This window comes from Oryzias melastigma, linkage group LG14 (genome assembly GCF_002922805.2).
Source record: "Oryzias melastigma strain HK-1 linkage group LG14, ASM292280v2, whole genome shotgun sequence".
Classification (NCBI taxonomy): domain Eukaryota; kingdom Metazoa; phylum Chordata; class Actinopteri; order Beloniformes; family Adrianichthyidae; genus Oryzias; species Oryzias melastigma.
Genome location: NC_050525.1, coordinates 21,369,540 through 21,393,290, shown reverse-complemented (window position 1 = coordinate 21,393,290; position 23,751 = coordinate 21,369,540). Strand labels below are relative to the sequence as shown.

The 23,751-nt window shown below is 37.5% G+C and overlaps 1 protein-coding gene across 4 annotated transcripts in view; it reads left to right on the top strand.

The window, feature by feature from the left end:
* Window positions 1-22,429, top strand: part of gabrg2 (gamma-aminobutyric acid type A receptor subunit gamma2) — a 61,076-nt gene extending 38,647 nt beyond the window's left edge. Inside the window, exons 7-10 of one of the 4 annotated variants that reach the window (XM_024265373.2) lie at window positions 8,436-8,588; window positions 14,664-14,869; window positions 17,343-17,366; window positions 20,353-22,429. In XM_024265373.2, the coding sequence (XP_024121141.1) occupies window positions 8,436-8,588; window positions 14,664-14,869; window positions 17,343-17,366; window positions 20,353-20,631 (662 nt within the window). In that variant the 3' untranslated portion in view covers window positions 20,632-22,429. Of the gene's footprint in view, window positions 1-8,435; window positions 8,589-14,663; window positions 14,870-17,342; window positions 17,367-20,349 lie in introns of all 4 variants that reach the window. The other 3 variants (XM_024265363.2, XM_024265382.2, XM_024265392.2) reach the window with 3 other exon arrangements.
* The last annotated feature ends 1,322 nt before the right edge of the window (window positions 22,430-23,751 follow it).

Genomic DNA, 23,751 nt, shown 5'->3' with positions numbered 1-23,751 from the left:
AAGGCGATCAAATGTCTTCCTAAAATCAATAGAGTTCAATGTAGACTGCTTTGGAAAGCTCCCAGGACCAAGATGTACAAAATAGTTCAGAACTCCATGGTGGTTCTGATGAAACACAACATTTCTGTGCTAAAAAGGAGGTTCAAACGTTGAGCCCTTATGCAGTGTCCTTTTATTGACTTTCCCAGAGAGCCACGTCCCAAAGAAAGATCGCTAATCCAAATGTAGTACCTCTGATATCTGTGCAATGTTGTAAAGGTATTTCAGCCAAGACTGGAAAACATTGTGGAGAGACTTATGGAATCCAGAAAAATTTGATCAACGATTATAGTTCGTGTGCTCTCTATTTTTCATTTTTTTTACTTTGGAACCTTAGTCTGATAAAAAGAGGCTCTGTATTTTTTTATGTATTTCTTTTAGCATCAATTTTTCTGCAGCACAACTGCATCTAAATCATGAGTTTCGGTGACTCACACAGATAATTGTGTCAGGATAAAAATGCATCAGAGGATGTTCACAAATCTCCCATTTGTTGCAGGACGATGTGTCACAGCAGTACATATCTTGGGATAATGTAAAAAATAGACATAAGAACTTTTGATCGTCAAAATAGGATGCCACAGGAAAACAGAAGTCTTTTTGTGAAATATTTTAAACAATATTCAAAGAAAATACATTTTAAAATCATATTTTTTGTGTAAATTCAACTAAGAGAAACGTATCAGTGGTTAGTTTGCACGTACGTCTAAGTTCCGTCGTCTTTCTTTACCCTTTTGCTAGAACGGATAGAGCCGATTAAGAATGTGAAAGCAGTTAGAGCTGATGCCACTCTGCGGAGCAATTGTTCCAAGGCCAAGTCTTCATTTCTCCATCATCTCTTATGAAGCCAAGGTCCCGTTTATTCTCATCAGTCAGCTTATGAGACTGCAACCCAGCATTTCAAAGTAATTAGCTGCAAGGGCAGAGTTTTTGTGGAACTTTCCGCGTGTAGTTAGATAAGACACGCTTTGATGAGATACATCTTCAGACAACAGATTTAATTTATTTTATTTTAACCCTCATGAATGTTCTTATCAGTGCTTACAATAATGAAACCCTAGAAAGAACATAAATTGCTTGCATCTTGCTAATATCCACAATAGATATTCTTGAAGGATTGGACTCTAAAATACACAACAGTGAAATGAAATTTGAAGTCATCGAAGCTTGGACTCTGCTTACTAAGAGGATTAACCTTCCTTCACTCTTCAGTGAAACTGTCTGTAATCTATATCCTTGTCAGTGTGCATACTAAATAACTGGAATCCCGGGTTTTATAAACCTAATCACACGTGGACAGAAATGTGCTACAATGACATTCAAATGTCAAGGTATAAACCAGAGAAACATTTGTTGAAAATGTAGTCAATTTGTCAACTAAGTATTTGGTTTTAAATCATACTGGGCCCTGTAGTAGACTGGCAACCTGTTAATGGTGTTGCACACCTTTGATAGGTTCTAAAAAAATGAATACAAGGATCATAGTTCGCTATAGTTCCTAATGGTACGTACACACCAGGTATGTAATGCGTATTCATGTGCTACACAGGCATTCTGAAATTCTGCTTTTAGCATTTAAATTTCTCACTCATCATTATCAATCAAAGGAGACGTTGACGCCTTATTTAGACAATGGAGTGGCAAGCTTTATGTGGGAGAGGCCATGGAATAAATGATTTCGGTTGTTAGTCACATGACTAATTTAATTTTTAAAAAAGTAATTTCTATGCAGTTTTGTGAAGTATGTAAATTCCAATACGCCTAATAAACCATCTCCTACAAGTGCAAAAATGTTTTTTTTTCTTTTTAAGATAAATGCGAGTTTTTAAAAAATATGTGTGTTTTCATTTTGAAAATGTATTATCGGAAATTCAATTTACCATCTTAAGCCAAGTACCTGACAGGTCAAAACTAATCTAGTTTAACTTTTAACATGCGTTCAATCACTGGGTGTTTTGTACATAGAAGCTTAAACAGAGGTAAAAACTTGAAATTGTATGAAATAGTTTTAATTGGAGAATATGCATTTAGGTGGTTTTACATAGACTTTTCATTGGAAGTGGTCTTGTGAACATAGCATTAGTGTAAGAGATAATTTGGATCCTAGTTTTTTTAATTCAGTCCTTTTAATGGATTCTTTTTGATGTATGTGCTTCAATCACCTCTTCTTCTTGACAGCAATGAAACGCTCACACCTGGTTCTGATTTATAATTGCCACAGATGTTTCCTCCTTGTTAATTATCCTAAACACATCATCTGTTTCTTTGTGTCGCCTTTTGTTAAGTTTCTGTTTAAAGAGCCTTTTTTTTTTCTTTCCTTCTGTGATTATGGTGTCCTGATTCTTGAAGCCATCAGGACTGACAGTCTTCCCTCAAACGATGTCTGGAAAAATGTAGATCAAATTAAATGTTTGTAAAGGGCAGTGGGTTGTAATGTTTTTTTGCCACAATAGTTTTCCAATACTTAAATCAGAAATAGTCTTAGAGAGTGGTGCTTTTTATCTTTTTGTTTCTGTGGTTAATTAAATTTGTGCCAAAGGCAGAAAAAATTTAAATAAAATTAAATTATAAAAACAAGCAAATTATTATAGTTTTGTTTAAAAAAGTCAAAAAAGTGTGCAGATCAAATCAAGATATAAAAAGCAATAGATTTTGGCTCAAAACTGTCTAAAGTTTTGAAATTAAAAAGTGACTTCTAGAATAAGTCAAAGTTTGAATTAGAAAACCTCAATTCCTGATGGGGAAATTACAAATAAAGATTAAGTGGTTTCTAAAAAACAATAAACCAAACCACCTGATTCTATAAAATATTGCTAGATTTAAAGTGTGTAGGCTGGAAACTTAACCCTCAAATTTCTGTTACCTAAAGATAACACAACACCTACATCATATATAAATATATATATGCCATACTTTCATGTAGTACTTATCAGTTGAGCCCACCAAGATTTTTTTTACCACTTTTTATTTAACATAATCTCAATCATCTTTCATTTTTAGGATAACCTGGATTTATTTAAAGTTGTCTTTCATTTGTTCAATCTAAAAGCTCCTTAACAGAACAAATCAATGAGGATTAGTGTGTCACCTGACCAAGTCATTAGAAATAAGATGCAGAATAGAACAAAGCGGCATATCTAACGTGGGCAGAAAGAGGCTTGGAGGTTTAATTTTAGAACTTCAAGCTCACGTAATGGATGTGAATCACCTTTCTTTAGAGTGTGAAAAATGACGTAGTAAAACCTTTTTGCATAGTGCCAGCTGAAGCAGAAATAAACCGAGACTAAAATATGTTTTTCCTGGTCGTGTTGAAGCAGCCTTATGTAATGACGTTAAACAAATAAACAGATTTATAGTTTAACATTTAAAAAAAAAACGGCTGGTTTAGAATTGACACATTTTATTTCTTGTGAAGAATGTTTTTATCTTATGCCATAGTAGAATTTGTTTATATCCTGGACATCATCAAAAACGTATGTGGTATTGAAAAAATAAAAACATTTGGATGAATATATTAGAACTATTTGACAGATACACTGTTTGGGAACTACTTAATGTCTAAACCATAAACAACCTTGCTTTGAATGATTTGCAATCTATAAGTGAGTGTATGGGCGGAATAATCGTATGTCACTGTCACAGTTAAACACAATTTTAATAAGACAAACAAAGCCTGCAGGCACTTGTTTGGTGTTTCATCATGCAGCCTTGTTGCTGCACTTAATCACCATGATGATGCTGTTGATCTTTTTGCTGCAGCGTCATTTGGCCCGGTTGTGTTGGCCTTTGCTGCAGGAGCCTGCAGAGGTCTAATGCACCGCCGCAGTGGCTGGTTAATAATCACTCACACATATCCTGCAGCCATTTTTGCACAAGGTGGTGATTTATATTTGGTGTAAGTATTTTTGACCCTTGCAACCAGTCATTAGCAAATTTCCCTTCTTTGTCACAGTTGTCCACATGCACACACACATATGCACAACGGCAGCTGCTGTCACCTTTCATACACATGACCCCGGACAGCAGAGGTGCTCCATTAGACAGCCTGTCAGCAGCTCTGCAGTGTTTCTAGCTTATCTGTACTCGTTGGAAGGCCAGCATGTGCCTCAGGTCTCCCCCATCCATGCATATCCTCAGTGATTTCTAGCTGAGCTACCAGAAAACAACAGTTTATTCCTCTCGTCAGCATTCCTGAATGTCCATACTTTACCGTTATAAACTCTTGTACAGCTTTTTTGCTAAGGTTCAGTATCACACAGCACGTCGTTAGAATAATTGATATATACAAAAAGGATAACAAAAACTTTATAGTGCTCCAAAATCTCATACTGGAAGAATCTTTTCATCTTCTGCTGCTTTGTGTGTCTAACTTTGTTGTGTTGTCTCTGCGGCTTTTTGGCAGTCAAGCTGCGCCTCCTTTCTGATGAACGATCCCGCCCGCCACTCTCTTATTGCTTTTTGCAGATTACATCAACTCATGGTAAATTGCTTTAGCCATGAATATGTCTGATCATAATAAACATACTACAGACCATATCTTAATACAAACAATGATGCTGTCGTCTGCCACATTGCTGCCTTTGTTATTTAAATGACTGAATGTCAAATTTTAGGCAGTTCTATTATTTTTAGTGCTAAAATGAGTAGGCTATCACTTGACCTTATTTATCTACGATTCATGAACAAAAAGGGGTTTATGAAAATTGTTTGGGAAAACATTATTCTTTGGATATCTTTGGTGTTTACAAAAAAAAAAAAAAAAACAACACATCTGTCTCTAATCCCTCGTTTCCACTGAGCGGTCCAGAGTGATCCGCTCATGGCCGGTTTAGAATGGTCCGGGCAATTCAAGTGAGTATTTGAGCCATTGAGTGTTGGAGCATCAAGGCACATGCGGGGTGTAGACTAGCTGTGTGTCAAAGCTGTGCGACTATAGCGGTTCTCGGTATTTGCGGATTTGGCGTGTCATGGTCCCTAACCCTCACACATAAGGGAGAACACTGAATGCAAGAATTTAATGTTCTTTGGAAGAAGATTGCGGGAGGCGAAGAAGAATACAGCCAAAAGGAGGACAGAACTTTCGACATGGATCTTGAGTCTGAAAAAGCAATGGTTGGACGCAATGGATTTCATTGTGTGACGACAGTACCTCCGCCCTAACTGGTCCATTCCATTTTTTTTTATGGATCTACAACCAATGGGGGACCTAAAGCCTCTTTTCCACTGAGCGGACTGGACCGGGCCAGACTGGACTTCTGAGCATTTCCCTTACGAAATGGACCAGTTAAACAGAACCGACTGGTACCATTTCTGGTCCCCCATTGATCCATAGAAAAATGGAATGGACCTGTTAGGGCGGAGCTTCTGTCGTCACAGGATGAAATCCATTGATTGCCGGAAAGGTTTTACGACAACAGCAAGTGTCCGTCCAGCGTTTTCCCCAACTCAAGATCCAAAACTAAAGTTTTGTCATATTTTCAGCTGTATTCTTCTTCCCACACTGCAATCTTCTTGCACTTGTATTCCCCCATATTTGCGGGGGTTGGGGACCAGGGACACGTCGAATAATCCGTCGAATCCGTTCGTACTGCTCAATTGAAACGAAGCATAAATGGGATGAATCAGTCCAGCCTAATGGGTCCATTTTATAATGGAAATGTTCAAAATACCATACTGGTTCAGTCCAGTCTGGACCGCTCAGTGGAAATGGGGCAAAAGGTCAGGAGTTCCATTTTTAGAACTTCGGTACTGTGTTCCATTGTTTTTTGAGGAGGAAACATTCTACAAATAACCCACAACAGGTAAAATTTGCAAAGTGGGATTACAGAAGTTTAAGATAGTAAAGCCCCTCACTACATGTTTCTCAGACAGACATGAACATTTTCTCTCTTGTTTAAACTCTTAAAATTCAAACCTTCATTTCGTTCATTCCTTTCTACCACCACCATCCAAGAAGGCCCAATGTGCAGAAAGTCAAACAATGAAAATAAAACATATAAACAATGAAACATAAAAGGTCAGATGGATACTAAGCCACGGTAGTAGAGTAATAGTTTGGCTTTAAAACTCTGCAATAGTGTAGCGTCTCTAGTAGCCAGTGGCAGTTTATGTCAAGAGGACCTGGTTGCAGACAACAAACCATGTCCTTTATAATGGTTATACTTTCATCAAGGCCATATATATTTAAAAACATCATATTTAGCACATTATTAATGTCCAGATCTTTCAGTAACATTGGTAAAAGTACATAGATACAAACTAAACAAAGTATTTGTAAGATTATTTCAGAGCTTTGTACCCTCACATTTTACCGAGAGCTAAGGCGTAACAATGTTTTGCCGACTAACTACAAGAGTTAACAGGAGAACCATGGCAAGGAACTCTCATTAAGAAATATATAGAGTCTTAAATACTGACTATATTAACTTTCTTTGATGGGTTTGCACTTTTTCAAACTTCTGCTTCTATATAACCCATCCGGACATTCTCACATACTTCTGCCTGTAAACTTTGCCCTGCAAAATCATCTCCTCATAAAACACGTTTGTGTAAGTTAATGTGTTTGTGCATTCCGCTAATTGCACTGGGACTGTTTATCTGGAGAACCAAACAGTATGCTCCCTGAATAGCCATATTGCGCTATCCCCGAAAACATTTAAGTTGCCGAAGAAACCATTTTCTTTTGAAAGGGAAATCAGGAAGTCATTAATGAACTGATGCATTACTGCTGGGCTGTAACGGCACGCCATCCTATACAGATACATTACCTTGATAGGACGAAGGGCAGTAGAATCCCATCACAGAGCAAACGCTGTGGCCGACAATGAAACTGGCAGATGAGGAGAAAAGTAGCCGGGAGAGTTTTACAATAAATGACCTCACCTCGGCAGCGGAAAGATCATTACAGTTAAGGGTCTGAGGAAATGCCAAGGAGCCTCTTCGATGCTGACCAAGCCGTAATAAGCGTATTTACCTGCAGTTTCTCAGCTGCCAGGGGTCTCAGTTTCGGGCCTCGGCTGATGTTATGTTAATAAAAACAAACCAGTTGGCTGAAAGACCCCTGAGAGCAGCCTTCGTGTGTTTCCTGTCCACCTCCAAGCCCATGTATTGTAATCTCCCATGCACCTGCCTGCATCAGCAGAAAGCTGTGAACTGTTATGGTTGTGCAGCTGGGGTTATTGCACTTGCCTCATTTAATGATACTATCAGAGGTGAATGGAAGGGGCGCATACTGAGAGGTATAATGACGAGTTGGTCCCTTTAGACGCCGCGTGGACCCCATTACAGAGCTTGCGTGGTTGCAGATGGAACATAGGCTGACGTCTTCCATCAAAAATACACAGATGTTAGTTTTTTTTCTTCTTCCTGTGTGCCCTTTGCTGTGAGGAAAATGATTAGCCAGCTGCTCATTCTTCAGCTGCAGCAGAGGCCGTTTCACGTGCCACGAGTTCTTCAACCCGCACGCACTCAGACATACAGATGCGTATCGGAGAGACAGTCAGTCCGCTTGTGCCCTGAAGGTTACGAGCCATAGCAAGAGGCCGGGGAATGTTTCTGACACTGGTAATTGTCTGATGTTAATCAATTAAGAGACATCTGACTGAGCTGCGGGGCAGCAGTGAAGTGCCATTAGGTTCACAGATACAGACAGGTACATTAGTAGCGGGCTAAAGCGGACAGTAACTATTGGCAGGCTGAGTCAGACTATTACTGTGCTGCTCAATGAGTTTTTCCTGTAACCATTTTTGCCTTTCAGATTCACTTTACTGTTTAAACTAGATTTAAAAAGTATATATATATTGTCAAGTGGGCACACGTTTATTTAAGAGACATTTCCTCTTTTGGCATTACTGCTTACTTTGCATTTCAAACAGGCAGGACAGATGATGCACATTGTCAGGGTCGGGTCTTTCTGGTCTCGGCTAACCTCAACCTCTTAACGCCCAGCATCTGCTCAGGTCAGCCAGCACAGGGGTGGCTCATCAGCTGGCTTTAGGAGTTCATGTTCCAACCAAGTACCGGCAGGAAACGAGGGGTTTGTTTGTGCATCCGAGCACAATCCTCTCCAGCTCAGTGAATCCCCCGCTTTTATTCTACGTCTCTGGTTGCCTTGAGCTACAATGCAGTGAGATTCTAGTTACACTGCATTATGTACTAAAGACTTAACAGTTTGTTTAATCTCTGCTTAATGTTTCCGTGTTGATCGGTCTCTAGCATAAACTGTGAAATGAGCACTTTCCTTTTTAACTAAGGACTTCAAATCAATTCCCTTAGTCATTTAGGTGTTGCTATGCTGCAAAATGCAATGAATTGTTGATTTTTATGTTCCTTGTATCCTACTTTTTGTTCCACAATTCACTAGCTTGTTCTCTCTTTTTGTCTTTACCTCTCCTTAGGGGACTACGTAGTGCTGACAGTCTTTTTTGACCTGAGCAGGAGGATGGGCTACTTCACCATCCAGACCTACATACCTTGCACACTTATTGTTGTCCTCTCCTGGGTCTCCTTCTGGATCAACAAAGATGCAGTGCCTGCAAGGACTTCATTAGGTATTGCAACACAAAGGAGCGTTATTTTATTTTCCCCAAACATCAAATGCCACTCCTGAAAAAAGTTAATGGAGAAACTAGAAAAACTAAGTGAAAACTGCATTGAATACATTCTTAGATGTAAGCCCATGGCTTTATTCTGTCATTTTCTATTTTTATTAAAGAACAATTTGTGTCGAACATGATCCTAAATGTAAAAAATCTCCACATTTTTAGTGCAGTATATGTACTTTTCTATATTTTTTATTTTTTTATTACGTTTTCAGGCACAAAAACAAAGATAAATACAAACAGCCTCAGACTTTTGACAAATTGAACGAATACTTCACAAAGAAAATAATAAAAAATAATCAGCCTTTTCATGTATTAAGCATGTTAGATATTTCAGTGGAATCAAGTCCAGCAATACTTTTCACACACAATTCAACACATGGTGCCGTCTTTTATTTTTATTTCTGTAATATTTTGCTTTTAAACAAACTCAAACTGATGTTTCATTAAATATAGTCTTAAGTGTTAATGGCACCATTTAAGTTCCCCCTGTGTTATTTCAAAATGAGTAAACAGTTTATTAGAATATGTAAGTTTCAAGGTGGTCCAAGCCAATGTCATCAGAACAACCCACAACATTTTGATCAGTTACAAAAATGCAATGAAAACAAGCTTTAAGAGTTTAATGTCTCAAGGATTTTAAGTGGTGGAAACAAGGACCTAAAACACCTAAAAATGTCTTGTTATTGTTTTAGTCAACTTATTCACTTTCTGTGTTTTTGTTTACTGGTGGGATTATTTTAAATATTGTCTTCAATTTCCAGTAACTCCCTACAGAGAGTGGAAATAATTACTGTTAGTAAAATTGTAAACTTAATCAACACTAGGCCTAGAAATACCAAAGGTTGAGTCACATTAAGGAAGACATTTTTATTAGGTTTAATGGTGAGAAAGGCAGTTGAAGATACAGGTATTATTTAGCCTATTTAAACAAAATGTTTCTTTCTTTTATAAATATGTCAATATTAGTGACACTACAATGCTTTTATTTACTTTGTAAAACTGTAGATTTCTCCCAAGTTTAGCATTCTGTATTTAAAAGTTATTCTATTCATTTTTTTCTTCTCTTTTTTTTTGCACAACAGGCCGTTAGTAGAAATAAGCTTAAAAAGATATTTGAATATGTGCTTCTGTTTGCCACTGAAAAAAAAAACACTTTTTAAGGATAGTATTTAACCCTAGAATAAAATTACACCGTCACTTTTGCGGGGTGATATTTAGTATTACTTAGTTTTGTTTTAGTCTTAGAATGACTTACAAAAAAACTAAGGCATTCTGTTAAAAATAGAAAATGATGCTGGTACAGTCTTGGGACATATTGCTATATGTATTGTATTATGAGACGTGTTTCACAATATGTATCATATCAACAGATTCTTGCCATTACACACCTCTACCTTCAATAATTTGTAAGGAAATGAGAATCCCATAATGGCTATTAAGATTTTACCTTGACTTGTCAACACCCAAATCAACAAAACAGAATTATAATCCTGATTTATTCAATTTAAATCTTTCAGAATGGGTTACCAAACATTTAATTGGCAAGGGTTATAGTTAAAAAAAAACAACAAAAAAAAGATTTATGGAAACAAACTCAGTCATTTCAAAAGCTGCCTTTCCATCTCTTAAATCTCTTTTGGCAGAAGTGTTTGTAAAATCATTAGGTTTGAGCTATTTGCTCCATTTGACTCAGCACTTCACAGGCAAGTTTTTCAGTCATTCAAGTGTTTGTCAAGTGAGTCGTGATTAAGTTGAGAACAGAAAGACTGCTCTTACACAACACAGTCCTAATGGCCAATGTCAACTGTATCAAAAATAAAATCTAAGTCTGTAAGACCAATTTCTTTTTTAATTTGTTTAAATTTATGGGGAAAGTGAGCTTTAAGCTACTTTTGTTGCTTCCACATTTGCCCCTAACTCTTCGGCAAACTCCTGTGACACATTTCTGCCCCCACAGGCGAAGGTTAGACTTCCCGTTCCTCATTAACGTGTCATCCAGTCAGCTGGAATTGGTATCCGGTTGAAATAGGTGTTTGTTTTTGTGGAGGAAAGAGGAAGTCGGGTGACGGAGTAAGTGTTTTATAAGCAGTAGATGAAAAAAAAACAAAAAAACAGTGTCAATGAACATGTAACCAAAAGCAAAATATAAATTAAAAACAAGGGAGTACAAACATATGGAAAGCAAATGTGAAAAAAGATGGAGAGTTTGACTAGAAAGGCTAAAAAAAATAATATTTTCCAAAAGGATTCACAAAACACAGTTGAAAAACAAAGTGAAAAAAGAAAACAAATAAACAGTCAATTGTCTAAAATATATTTCCTGTGTAACAAAATGTCAGAAAAAAAGTTTCCTCAAAGTTTGTCAGCTTTGTTAGTTTTGCCCCCCAAAGGCAAAAACAGCCTCCAGTTAAAAGGGTTCATGAAGGTCTCCTTGGCATTAATTACTCCCTGATGTAAAACGCATCAGGAGACCCGTCGTGCTCGTACGCCATAATGTAAAGCAGTATGCTTATTCTTTCTTATATCTGTTGTTTTTTCCTCTTCTCCTTCAACTTTGTCTCTCCTCCTCTTTTTTCCCCTCAGAGAGCGGGCAGCTGCTTAGAAATCTAGTGCATCTCGAGTAGATGAGCCCATCCTGGCACATATGTTTGCATGCACGCCCTAATGAGGCATTAATTATGCAATGCAGCAAGGAAGGTGCAGAGATGCTGCCTCAGCGCAATGATAATGCAGGTGGCCACTTCAAAGAATGCAGAGGAAAAAAAAAGGGTACAGAATTCCGGGGGAGGGAGTGTGAATTTCAAGGAAATTTGCCAGCTTTTTAACTTTCCCTTGACAGCTTTGGAAGTTTTCTTAAGATTCAGTGACGCACATATCAGTCACACGGCTCTCTAAAGGCTCCAAAGCTTCACTTCAAGTCCTCTGCTGTAATTATAAGAGAGAATAACTGATTGGAGAGAAATCCCTTTATGGCCAAGTTCTTATCTTTGCTGCTGTTATTACTTTATCTTTCCTAAATCTCTTCAAAAATGGCTTCTTTTTGTATGTCGGTTTGCATTTGCAGCAATAAAAACCATTCATTCTTGGCAAAACTGAGTCAAATGTCTTAATTTAGAAAGATAATAATGCAGGATGCAGCCTTGTGAATGAAAAGCCGATTATTGCAGATGACATAATTGTTAATCCTTCAATCCAAACCAGGAATATATCACTCCCCACACAAAATAAGAGCTTTAAACCTGCCGGTGTCTGATATACAGTTCATACCGAGTTCAGGGATGAATCAATAGGTCAGTTTACATGCCCACAAAGTTTGAACGACTGGCCGTTTTCATTTAGAGGCAAATTGACTGGAACTGAAGATTTTACATGGTAAAATGTCTAATTTATTTCAAAACGCATAACTTTTAAACTTCCTTTTCCTTTTGAAGCCCCTCATATTCCTTCTATTTTTCTTTTTCTTTACACTCTGCATACTGGGTGAAGTGTATAAATGCTGGGTAGTATCTGCTTTTTGGGTTGAAATCTACATTTGTTCATTAGAAATTCAATTTTCTGATAACTTTTAGTAGATAACAAATGTTGGTTGAGCTGTGTCAGAATCCTTTTACTACTCACTATATAGTGCATTTAACATTTTGTAGTGCTGTCTGAATCTACGGCAATGTCCAAATCCCCACCCTAACCCCTAACTACTAAAATACTAGATAGTGCGGGACTATCTAATGTCTGGATTTTTAAAGTAATTCAGACACCATGCTCACTACTTTTCTTTTTTCTTTTTTATGGCGGATATGACGTCACTGATTTCCCAAAATGAAAATCTAATAAAAAACAAACATTTCACAATGTCTATTTATAATTCCACTGTGTTCTGATGATAAAAATGTGGTTGGGTATTCAAAAAATTACAATTAAACACTTTTTTTTTTTTGCAAAAAATGTTCGACCGCATTGCATTGTGGTCCATATTCACGAATGTTGTGAACATTGATGCACAATAGTTTTTTGCAAAGATTTCTGGTGAATTAGAGTGCTCGATTTTGGAATAGTGCACTATGTAGTGAGTAGGAAACATATTCCTACATAGCCAACAATTCCAAAATCGAGCACCCTAGAAATTTCCCAGAATTCCCAGCAAAAAATTAGTGTGCGTCCATCCTCACTAGATTGGGGGATATAGACCACAATGCATTGCGTTTGAACAATTTTGGCAGAAAGTATTATTTTATTTTTTTTTTTTTATTAATAACAAGTTCATGTTTTCATCATCAGAACACAATGGAGTCATAATTAATCATCCTGAAATGTTTGTACTTCATGAAATCGGTGACATCTTATTTGCAGTTAACAAAAAAAATTATAAAAAGGTAGTGAGCATGGTCTCCAAATTACTTCTAAATCCAGGGCACTGACCCTTATTCTATCTTGTGGGGTCTAGATAGAGCTGTCCCTACGCATAGGCGAGCTAGGCGACCGCCTAGAGCGGCATCTGCTCAAGCCTTTTTTAATTTTTTTTAAAAATTTTTTCACAGTTTGACATACCACTCATTTTGTGTAAAGTGTTAAAAAATGTAAAAATTAAAACCATAATAAAATATCTCAAAAGTTTGGCGTGATCAATAATTTTATCCAGTGCTGCACCCCTCCTTAACTGACGCAGCCCTTGAAGTTAGGTGGAGGGGAGGAGGAGAATGGACACGCGCTGTTAGAGCTTAAAACTTTAAGGGGGAAAAAGCATAAAACATAATTTTTTTGTAAAACATGTCTTTAATTTTTTTTATAGTAATTCTCATCCATACTAGCACAAAGTGCCGTAAAGCAGCAACTAATAAATAAATAAATATAATCCTTTAAAAATAGACCTGAACCCCTCTCCTCAACATATCCAGAGTGTTTAAAGCTACGACCTTTGACATTTACATAGACCAGAGCCTCCATCTGCCTCCATGAAACTCTTTATTTAAAGACAAACACAACACGGGGAGGGTAACCATATGGTAGATGTAGGAATTGCAGCGCGTCAGTGTTGTGGTCAGCAGTAGTTGAACTGTGAAAAATGTAGATCAAGAGGCCAGTAAAACAGCTGCTCACCATCCCCTAATGACCATCCGTCTGTTAAAGGTTTGCAGGGACGACGAGACTATAAACAACTTCACTTCAACACAACGTTAGATTGGAACATGACAACTCAGTGTTTTGGTAAAATGTGTAGAACGGGTGTAATTTTTTTGAATCGATCCATGAAAGAGTGCAAGAAATTGTGATGTGGAAGCATTTTGTTTTAAAATCTTCAGTATGCCAGGTAATTCTACTCCTAATCTGAGGGAGATTTTAATCATATCTCCCTTTTTCTTGAGAAGTGCTTTCATAGAGCGTGAAACATTTTTATTTTTTATTTTAACAATTTGACAGTCCTTTTAACCTCCTAAATCTGCAGTTTCCTGCAAACTAGTTTAGTGACAGTTTAGACAGAACACTCTGACATGTTACACATGTTTGCCGGCTATAATGAGAGCCTAAAAAAAGCAGAGATTTGTACAAGTTTGGTTTTGTGTGACACTTTTACAACAGGAAAAAAAGGTACAATTTGCAGTTATAAGGTGCTTACTAAGACTTTTCAGGTTTCCGTTTACGGCTGTAGGTGTGTGCTTTTTGTTTCGAAGAAAAAATGTTTTTTTTTTTACACTTTTATTTTGTCATGAATATTATTATTATTTTATTATAATTTTAAATTCTGCAGCTTTTAGGGAAACTAAACAGTTATATTTGTGTGTGTCAGCTTTTAAAAAAGTCCACCGAATGTTAGACATCATTTTCAAAGAAAAAGGAAAACAATTATTTGCAAAGACAAATTTAAAATAATTATTGGGTTTTATGCAGATTTAGAGGTTAATTATTGATAATGAAGGTTCAGAATGTTCTTGCTGTACTGCATATTTAATAAGAACCTTTTAGAATTCATTTCACGAAACAAACAAATAAAAATGTTGTTTTTCTTTTTCTACACCCCCCACGCAGGCATCACTACTGTGCTGACCATGACCACACTGAGCACCATAGCTAGAAAATCGCTTCCGAAAGTGTCGTACGTGACCGCCATGGACCTGTTCGTGTCCGTCTGCTTCATCTTCGTCTTCGCCGCCCTCATAGAGTACGGCACGCTGCACTACTTTGTCAGCAACCGGAAGCCGAGCGCCAAAAAGGACAAGAAGAAGAAAAACCCGGTGAGCCTTCTTTAAAACTCGGCTTCCATTTCTCCAGATTTTTCAAAAATGTTACCCTTTAAAATGAAAAAAAAAAATATTTGAAATCAAAAAGTTCCAGATATCTAGATGTTCAACTCCATAAATGGTTGTCCTTCTAGGCATTCTAACCTTATTCCTTATAGTAGAATCAGAAATCCTCCCAAGAGCATCTGACCCCTCACAATGAGTGAGAATTGCAGTTCAAATCTTTTAATAATCCATCACACATCTGTTGTGGTTGTACTTCAGACCAGAGTCACATGACTGAAGTGTTTGCTTCATATGAGCCTGTAATCCCTGGAGAGATCATTGCAGCTTGGTCTGATGGTCATGAGCTCTCACTAAATATCCTAACACTCAACACAGACAAGAGAACTCTTCACAGCTTCAAGTCCTGTCTGTTTACAGTTTGATAAAAAAAACTAGATTATTTTTAGTCTCATTGAGTTTTCATTTTAAATTTAGTACATGAAAATAGTTGTTTCGTTTACTGATCTGCTGAAGGTACAGCGATTTAAAACAAAAGGTCTGCACTCGGGTCAAGAGCATTGACCCAGAACTTGAATGGGAAAGTGGGGCAATCCAGTTTTAGCATCTAAAGCTAAGGTCATCCACACGGTATGTCCTAAATATATGAATGAGTAATGAAGTCAAAGGTAGAACTATGGAGTCACAGCTCAGCAAAGATTTGCAGAGTTGAGATTTGTCAGATGGTATAGGAAGAAACTTTCGAGTATGTCTCTTTTAATAAATTGTCAATAATATTCACGTTTTTTTTTATATCTGCATTAACATTCAGATTTATAGAGCAGCTTCTTTCGTTTCTTGACAGCATTAGCTGTTTATAGTAGAATAGAAATAGGCAGTGATAACTGTAGACTGTACGTAGAAAAAGTACCCATTGACTGTACATGAGAACTGGACTTGGTGACCCCTCCCCTCTCAGATTCCAAGCAGGAAGTACCTGCTGCTTCCAAAAAGCCAAAACCCCATAGACTTTTTCTGAGAAATGAACAGCTATTACTCAGTAGAATCAAGAACTCTTCCTCTAGTTCTTCAGATTATAAACTGGCCAATCAGATGCCTCAAAAGTATGTGGTCTCATGTCGAACATTTGAAATGTTTGATTGACAGAGCCTACTTTCAGTGGTAGGGGTGTGGACTTCCAACAGGCTCACTCCTGACTGGCAAGAGTAGTTGCCATAGAAATGTTTACTCGGACCATCTTGGACCGGTACTTTCGCTCTGATTCCTCAGTTTGAACACGATCCGCTCCGAGAACGAAATAACTGGACCATAAGGGCCACCGTAGCCGGTTATTAGTGGACAAACGTGGAGCAGCGATGCAACAGCAACTCATTGAAATGTGGTCAGATAAATGCAGGTTCATAAAAAACACGTAATCGTTTCATTTCTTTCAAGTTAATATTAAAAAGTGTTTCAATTTGTATAACTACACCCGTTTACCTCCGGAGAAAAAGCTGGCGGAATGCTGTTTTTTTCTCTGTGACACTCATCACAGAGAAAAAAAAAAAACGTCCAAAAAAAGCGAGAGAAGAAACTGGAAAAAAGGTTGAAATGGGGTTTCCAGGTGAAAACTTCCAGCCAATGATTTTTAGCGCTCCAGCAGGGGGAGGGACTTCTGGCTATTAATTATCAAGTGCCATATTTTTTCTCTGTGGACAAATTCTCTTGAATTAAGCGTATCCACTTTTTTACAGTCCGAATACAACCTTAATTTTGTTGGAGCCATTTTCTTTGGCAAACGTCACACTCACTTGTTCCAGTTCTTTAATGCAGTCAATGACAAAGAGATTTTTGCCATCTCTCAAATGCCACAACATTAAGGTGATTGTAACAAAAAAACATGTAACAATGAACATAATTATAAATTTAAGTTAGTTTAACGCTGCATTTCTGTTTCTAATGCTGTTTTACTACTATAGATATCATTTTTATGCATATAAAAAAGGTAATCATAAAGTTATTCTTAATCTGTTTTTTATGACAATGTTTTCCTTTTTTATTGCTTTTCTTATCATATTTTATTTTCAATCGTTTCTATGAAATTAAAGTATGATTGAATCCTGTTATTGAGTATATTATTTTTACTTTGGAGCCTTTTTCAGTTCGTAACACATTCTGGGTTGTGTTAATTGTGGATTGTGTGTATTTTATCTTTCTAGTTCCGCAGCAATGTTTTGTTTTTGGTTTGTTTTCCTGAGCTGATGCTGGTGTAAGAAGCATGTGAGATACGCTCATATCCCAACATGCATCTCCCTCTGTGTCTGTTTCTTGTGATCTTTGTCTCCCTGCAGTGTTTTTCCTCTGAAATTTACAGTATTTTTTTCCACACATTTCTTAATTTTTGATTTTCCTGTTTTCTGTTTACCTTCTTTAAAAAAAAAAACAAAAAAAAAACACTTTTTTTCTTCTACTGTCTGGACAAAAGCTCCTCCGGCTCTTTTCCTCAAAGGTATTTTGCCTGTGTCTGACTGCATGTGTCTGCTGCATTTTGGCTCTTTGAGCCCCCCCTCCCAACACCTCACAGCTTTTGTGTCAGCTAAACAGCAAATACGCCTGTCTCTGTTACCTCTTTATTTCCCTGCATTCTTACTGATACCGAGATAGCCTTCAAAAGGCCACTTTGCAGTGTACAGTGCGGAGGCAGCCAGCCAGACATGCTTATGTGCGTCTCCAAAAATCCTAATAAGCATTCCACATTTCTTATGTCCAGAAGGATATTGTGGTCCCGGACTCATTCTGGCTTCCTCTGTCCTGTTTCACTCTGTGTTGCTGCTTCAACGGCAAACAAGCAGCTGCTACAACAGCTTCCTCCTCTTTTTTCCTTTTTCTTGCCAGTAAATCTATACCTGTGTGTTTGTTGGGCTTCTCAACCTGACGCTTCCTACAGAGTCAGCAGAGCCTTAACAGACTGAAACAGACAACCGGTGCGCTAAGGAAAAGCTAATTAAAATGTAAGAGGTCCTCGCTTAAAACTGTAATCCACGGATGTTTAAAAAAAGCCAAATATAGTGAGTGAAAAATTCACTGACAAATTCAATGCAGTTTCCCCTGAAGAGCACTCAATTGATATATAATGTTTTATAAAACAAGTATTAGATTTTGAGTCAAACTGCAGTATTAGCTTAAAATGTGTAGAATCCTCCACTGATGACCCGTAGGCTCCTCCCCTTGTCTTCTCTGTGCGGTTGTCGACTTTCAGCCAGTTAAAGCTGCCAACGCCACTGTGCCGGTTCTTTGTTTTTATTTATTTACGTTCTGCTAACACCAAGTGAGCGCAACCCAGCTTGACCGGGCCATGCGGCGGGAGGCTGTTACCGCTCCTTCTGCTTCCGATTCCACCATGAATCCTTTCAGTGCAACCAATCCCCTTTGAGAACCGAGCCATAACCTGCTCTGCTAATCCCCCTCATTAACTTGACATATGGTCCAATAATGAGGACAAAATGCCCAAACTAACCCATATGTTGTTTTGTTGTGGTTATGTATCGTTTTCAAAGGGACGGCAGGTTTTTCTTTTTGTGTTTTTTTTGCACTATTGTTGGGAAAAGATGAGAAGTTGCAAGGAGCTGAAATGATGTGAACCAGTGGATGAAGCTTGTTTTAGGATGCACGCTAACAGTAGAACATGACATGCTTTAACCTGCAATGTCTGACCTTTATTTCGATTATTAGCATGCTTTTGTAGACCTGAGACAAATGCTTTCAGCAATCAGACGCAATTTCTTCAGGAATTGCAAATCTAGTTTAACTCTTAAAGTCCTATCAGTTTGGATTTATTATAAAAGTGTTCCCAGTGGTCTTTAAATTACCATGACGACCTTTTTAGCTAAAATAAAAAAAACGGTGTAATATTCTAGGACATATTTTCTGCAGAGCAGCAGTACTTGAATTGGGGGCCGGACTGTTGGAAGGGAGTAAACCCGCCCCCATTTCCCATCATCCATCTGTTTACACAGTCTCCAGCTAGCTTACCCCTTTAACACTGGAGCTCCAGTGTTTATGTTCTTTGATTTACTGTAATTTTTCAACTGTTAACACGATCAAGGAAATACCAGTAGACATGAAAGACTTTAAGACAGGAAGTGTAATTTCAGCAGTGATTTAAAAAAAAATTTACTTGCCAAAAATACATGAGTCCAATTTAAAAAAATAAATAGACTCTAACTGTATTTTTGACCAATAAGGCGCCCTTAAATATTGTTTAAAACTAGAAAATCCATTTTATAAATCAGTTATTTCTGGTTGTGTTTTCTGACTTCCAATTGATTTTCATTGGTATACGGCGCACAAAAATCTGATGTCTAAAATATTTTAGCTCAGTACGGTTAGTTTTTAAAACTGTTTTTTAACCATAGAGCCACAATGGAAGGGTAGAAGAGCCACATGTGCCTCTGGAGGTTGCAGACTCCTGGTCTACACCACGCATTCACCATAAAAACACAGCGCTCAGTGGAAGCGAACCTTAACTGAGTGGAAATACTGGCCAGACTTACCTGGACCATACCGTACCACTCCTTACCAGATCGCTCAATGGAAACGAGATTTAAAGGACCAACTATTACCTCTAGAATTGGCCTTTAAAGTAAACTGACATCACTGACTTCTATCTGTAATTGTTTTTCTTTTGGTAAATGTCAATAATGAGTCGACAAGTGCGGTTGCAAAGTCAACGGACAATTTCACCACCAGTAGGGTGAACCTCTTTTTAAAAGCCCTGAACAGCAGAATTCCAATTTGCATGAAGGTCATACGGTGTTTGAAGATAAAACACGGTTAAAATTACCCCATTTGAACACTTCCTGACCCTCTTTTGGACTGACAGGGACACCGAGTCACTGATGTCATTGTTCTATTTAAGGAGGACTCACAGATGACAGGCATGTGCCCTGCAGATTTTTTAGAAAAAATAGAGCTTTATATTAACCCACTTAGAATAAGACAGAGTGGACTGGAAAGATATCAAGCTTTGTGATGCACTGTATACATTTAAAAGCACTTCCCCTCCTTTGGTGTGATAAATGAAATATTTAAAAAGAAAGAAAATAAGATTTTATAATTTTTTTCTTGTGTTTTCAGCAGTGGAATAATTGTGAAAGCAGTAGAGAGCGTTCATCCAACTTTATATATGTTAATTTAAACAATATGGGCCACTGTGAAACAATAAAACACTTGCTCCAGGTACCCGCTGTACCACAGCCTAAAGGTTTCATTTTAAAAATGGATTCCACTGAGATTGACCTTTTTCTATTTCTGCAATCCTCCTTAATTACACCAACAGTTCATGGTCCGCTTGTACTTCTTGACAGGAAGTAGGGTTCATATGCAGGTTAAACTCACACATTACATGTTGCCGGCTCAGATCAGGAAAAAAAAACGTAGCAAAAATGTTGACCACAGCACCCCCGGTGACTGTCATTTTGTCTTGTTAAAAGCAGACACCAACGGTGGACATCCGCCCGCGCTCGGCCACGGCGATTCAAATGAACAACGCCACGCACATGCAGGAGCGGGACGAGGAGTACGGCTACGAGTGTCTAGACGGAAAGGACTGCACCAGCTTCTTCTGCTGTTTCGAAGACTGCCGCTCCGGAGCCTGGCGGCACGGCAGGTTGCACATCCGCATCGCCAAGATAGACTCGTATGCACGCATCTTTTTCCCCACTGCATTTGCGCTCTTCAACCTGGTCTACTGGGTCTCCTATCTCTATCTCTAAGCTGGGGCGTGTATGCAGCTTTAGCCTATGGTCCGTTCCATTTTACATATGCTCTGCTCCAGCAAGTGACATTTAAAGGGAACCTGTATGAAGTACCCACATTCTCTTCTAATCTTTTTGTTGTTGTTGTTGTCGTTGTAGCATTACATTAAGCTAGTGTGACACTCTTCATTTGTTTGATCGCACAAAACTACGTCTTGAAAAGTGGAAACTGACCAAAGGGGTTTGCAGAAAGACTAAATCGGGACATTATTTGATCAAATGAAATCAATTGAAAAGAAGATTTTTTTTTTTTTCTAGATATCTTCTTCATCAAAAATATTCATCAATTATGCATCACTTGCTTATTTTAATCTTTTTCCAATTACAGAAATAAACAAAAGCAGAAGCACTTTAAAGAAGCTATGTTCAGGAGCGACATTGTTCTCGTTTTCTTTTATCACATAACAATAAATCCCATTTTGTGCAGTCAGAGGACAATGACATGGACAACATTCAGCTGTACAGACTTTTATTTAACCAGGTAACCAAACCTGGACCTATGAAGCATGTTTCAGTTTTTATTTTTTTCTTTTGGACTGTATATATTTTAATATGACATAGTTGTTTACATTTATTGCATGCACCTTTCAAACCAAAAATCAGCATATTCTATCACCGTCTACTGTTGGCTATGGAAATGAAAAACCACAATAAAAATAGACACTGATGATTATTTTTATTTAAAGCTTTTAATTACATTTTCTTGAAGAATATGGGGGATAAAATGGGTCTAGATTATGCTTTTTAAGTTCTATCTTCATCTACAAGCGGAAAAATGTGTTTTCTACAGACCGTTAGCTCAGACTGTTGACACTCACACCAAATGTCCAATCCTTATTTGATCAAATTTGTTGGACATTTTAAAGTCAAATTGTAGACAGGATAATTTGGATGCTCTTATCTGAGGAAAAATATTTTAGATAATAATAATACAAAAGCATTTTTTAAATTATTTTGTTAACATATCCATACCCACATTAGCAAAGCTAACGCTATGAACTTTGGTGCCAACTATTGACTGCATAAGAGAACTGGAAAGACTGAGGCTACGTCCAAATTCCTTCTCTACTCACTATATAGTGCGATACCATTTTCTAGTGCTGTCCAAATCTAATATTCCAAAAGTGCACTAGAAATTTCCCAGAAGTTTTTGCAAAAAACTAGCATGCATCGATGCTCATTATGTTAGCGAATATAGACCACAATGCATTGCGGTCGAACAACTTCGAGCTGCAACAACTCCTCTAATCTGTAGTTTTTTAATAAATCATCCACATTTTCATTGTCAGAACAGAGTGGAGTCACGAATAGACATAAAATCTTCGAATTGATTCAATTTTCACTTTGTGAAATCAGTGACATCATTTCTGGTGTTTAGCAAAGCGAAAGTGAAGTAGTGAGCATCGTTTCTGAATTGCTTTTAAAATCCAGGGTACTATATTGTTTTTTAGTAGTTAGAGATTAGAGTGAGAATTTTGGCATAGCTTGAGTGTAACTTCAAGCATAGAAAATGATTTGCTTCCAGTTCCTAACGAAATGAAGTCGATTCAGTCGCGGTACAGACGTCACCATGTTGGAACCAGGAATCATCAGTGAACAGTGGTTGGTCTGAGTCCACGTTTCTATGGCGACCACTCTCTCCAATCCTAAGTATGTTAGAAGACCACACCCCTTCCACTGAAAGTCAGCTCAGGAGAATCTGTCAAACCACATACTTTTATTGAGACATCTGATTGGTCACTTGAATAGTTAGCGCTACAGCAAAAATATGAAAAAATTAGGATTAGCAAGAACGTTATGCTTTTTATTTTTCAATAGAAGTCTAAGGGATTTTTTGGGCGAGCAGGTACTTCCTGTTGTGGGAGGGGTCACTCGGTCCAGTTCTCATATACAGTCAGTTGCATGTTTGCCAAGAGCAGACGGGTGGGTTTTTTTTAAGGTGACAAGAACATGGAAAGTTATTATGTTTAAAATTTAAATCAGATTCATGACCACCATGTAGATGGAAGTTTTCTGACGGTCGCATTTCCATAGTCAAATTGCAAACATCTGATTTCTCCCCGTTTTTTTGTGAGTGTTCAGACAGGCTCACTGTTTTTTAGCGAAAAAAAGCAAACATTTGCACAATTATAGGTTTTTCCATTTTGCTTATGCAAGCTTCCTCAACAGAAACCAGGTGAAAACAAGTAGAGGGTTCTGCTGTAAACAACCGTTTTGTCCTTTTTTTGTACTTTTTACATCATTGCAGCTGCAGTAACACAGGCAGAGATCTAACATCTAATTCAGCAAAAAACAACAACAACAAAAAAAACAAACAGCCGTTTCGTAAACTACATAACAGAAGAGAAAAAAATGCAGACTCTGTTCTGAATATATCTCTTTAGTTATACAACTGGTTTATAAGGAAATCCCACGTTTTTTGTTGTTTGTTTGTTTTGTTTTAATCCAATTCTGCTTGAATGTGTGACGAGTTTATTGACATCTGAAATGTAACTGTATTGCACATGAATTAGAGTCCCTGACAGGTCAATTTTGATAGACGACATAATGCAACTGACAGTGTAGCAGCATCCTTTGTAAACTAATAGGAAATGGGTGTAAATCACATCATTTATGTACATAAAGTAGTAATAAAAAAAAAACACACACACTTGTCAAGCCCGTGGCATTTTGTAACAGGGCATATATTTTGTAATTTTAGCAAAAGCTACAGTATATCAATATAATCCACCATATTATACTTGCTGTATTATGTTGGACTGATCTGGGTGAGGTTATAGGAGGGAGGCTGGGTAATTTATTTATCTATTGGTGTTATTTATTCATATTTTGTTCAATGAAATGCCTCTTTAGCCCCGAAAAATAACAGCAAGCAAAAAAAAAGGATTAAGAGTCTTTTATTTATGTCAAGTTTTTGTTGTCAGTGGAGCTTGAGCTTATTTATCTTGTGTTTTCTATGTTGTGGCCAATGTATGCTTCTTTCACAAAGCTGTTGTGTGCTTTCTGACATCCCCATCTTCTAGAATTGGATTTTTAAGAAATTATAAAAACTTAAATTAAAAAAAAACAAAAGGGAGG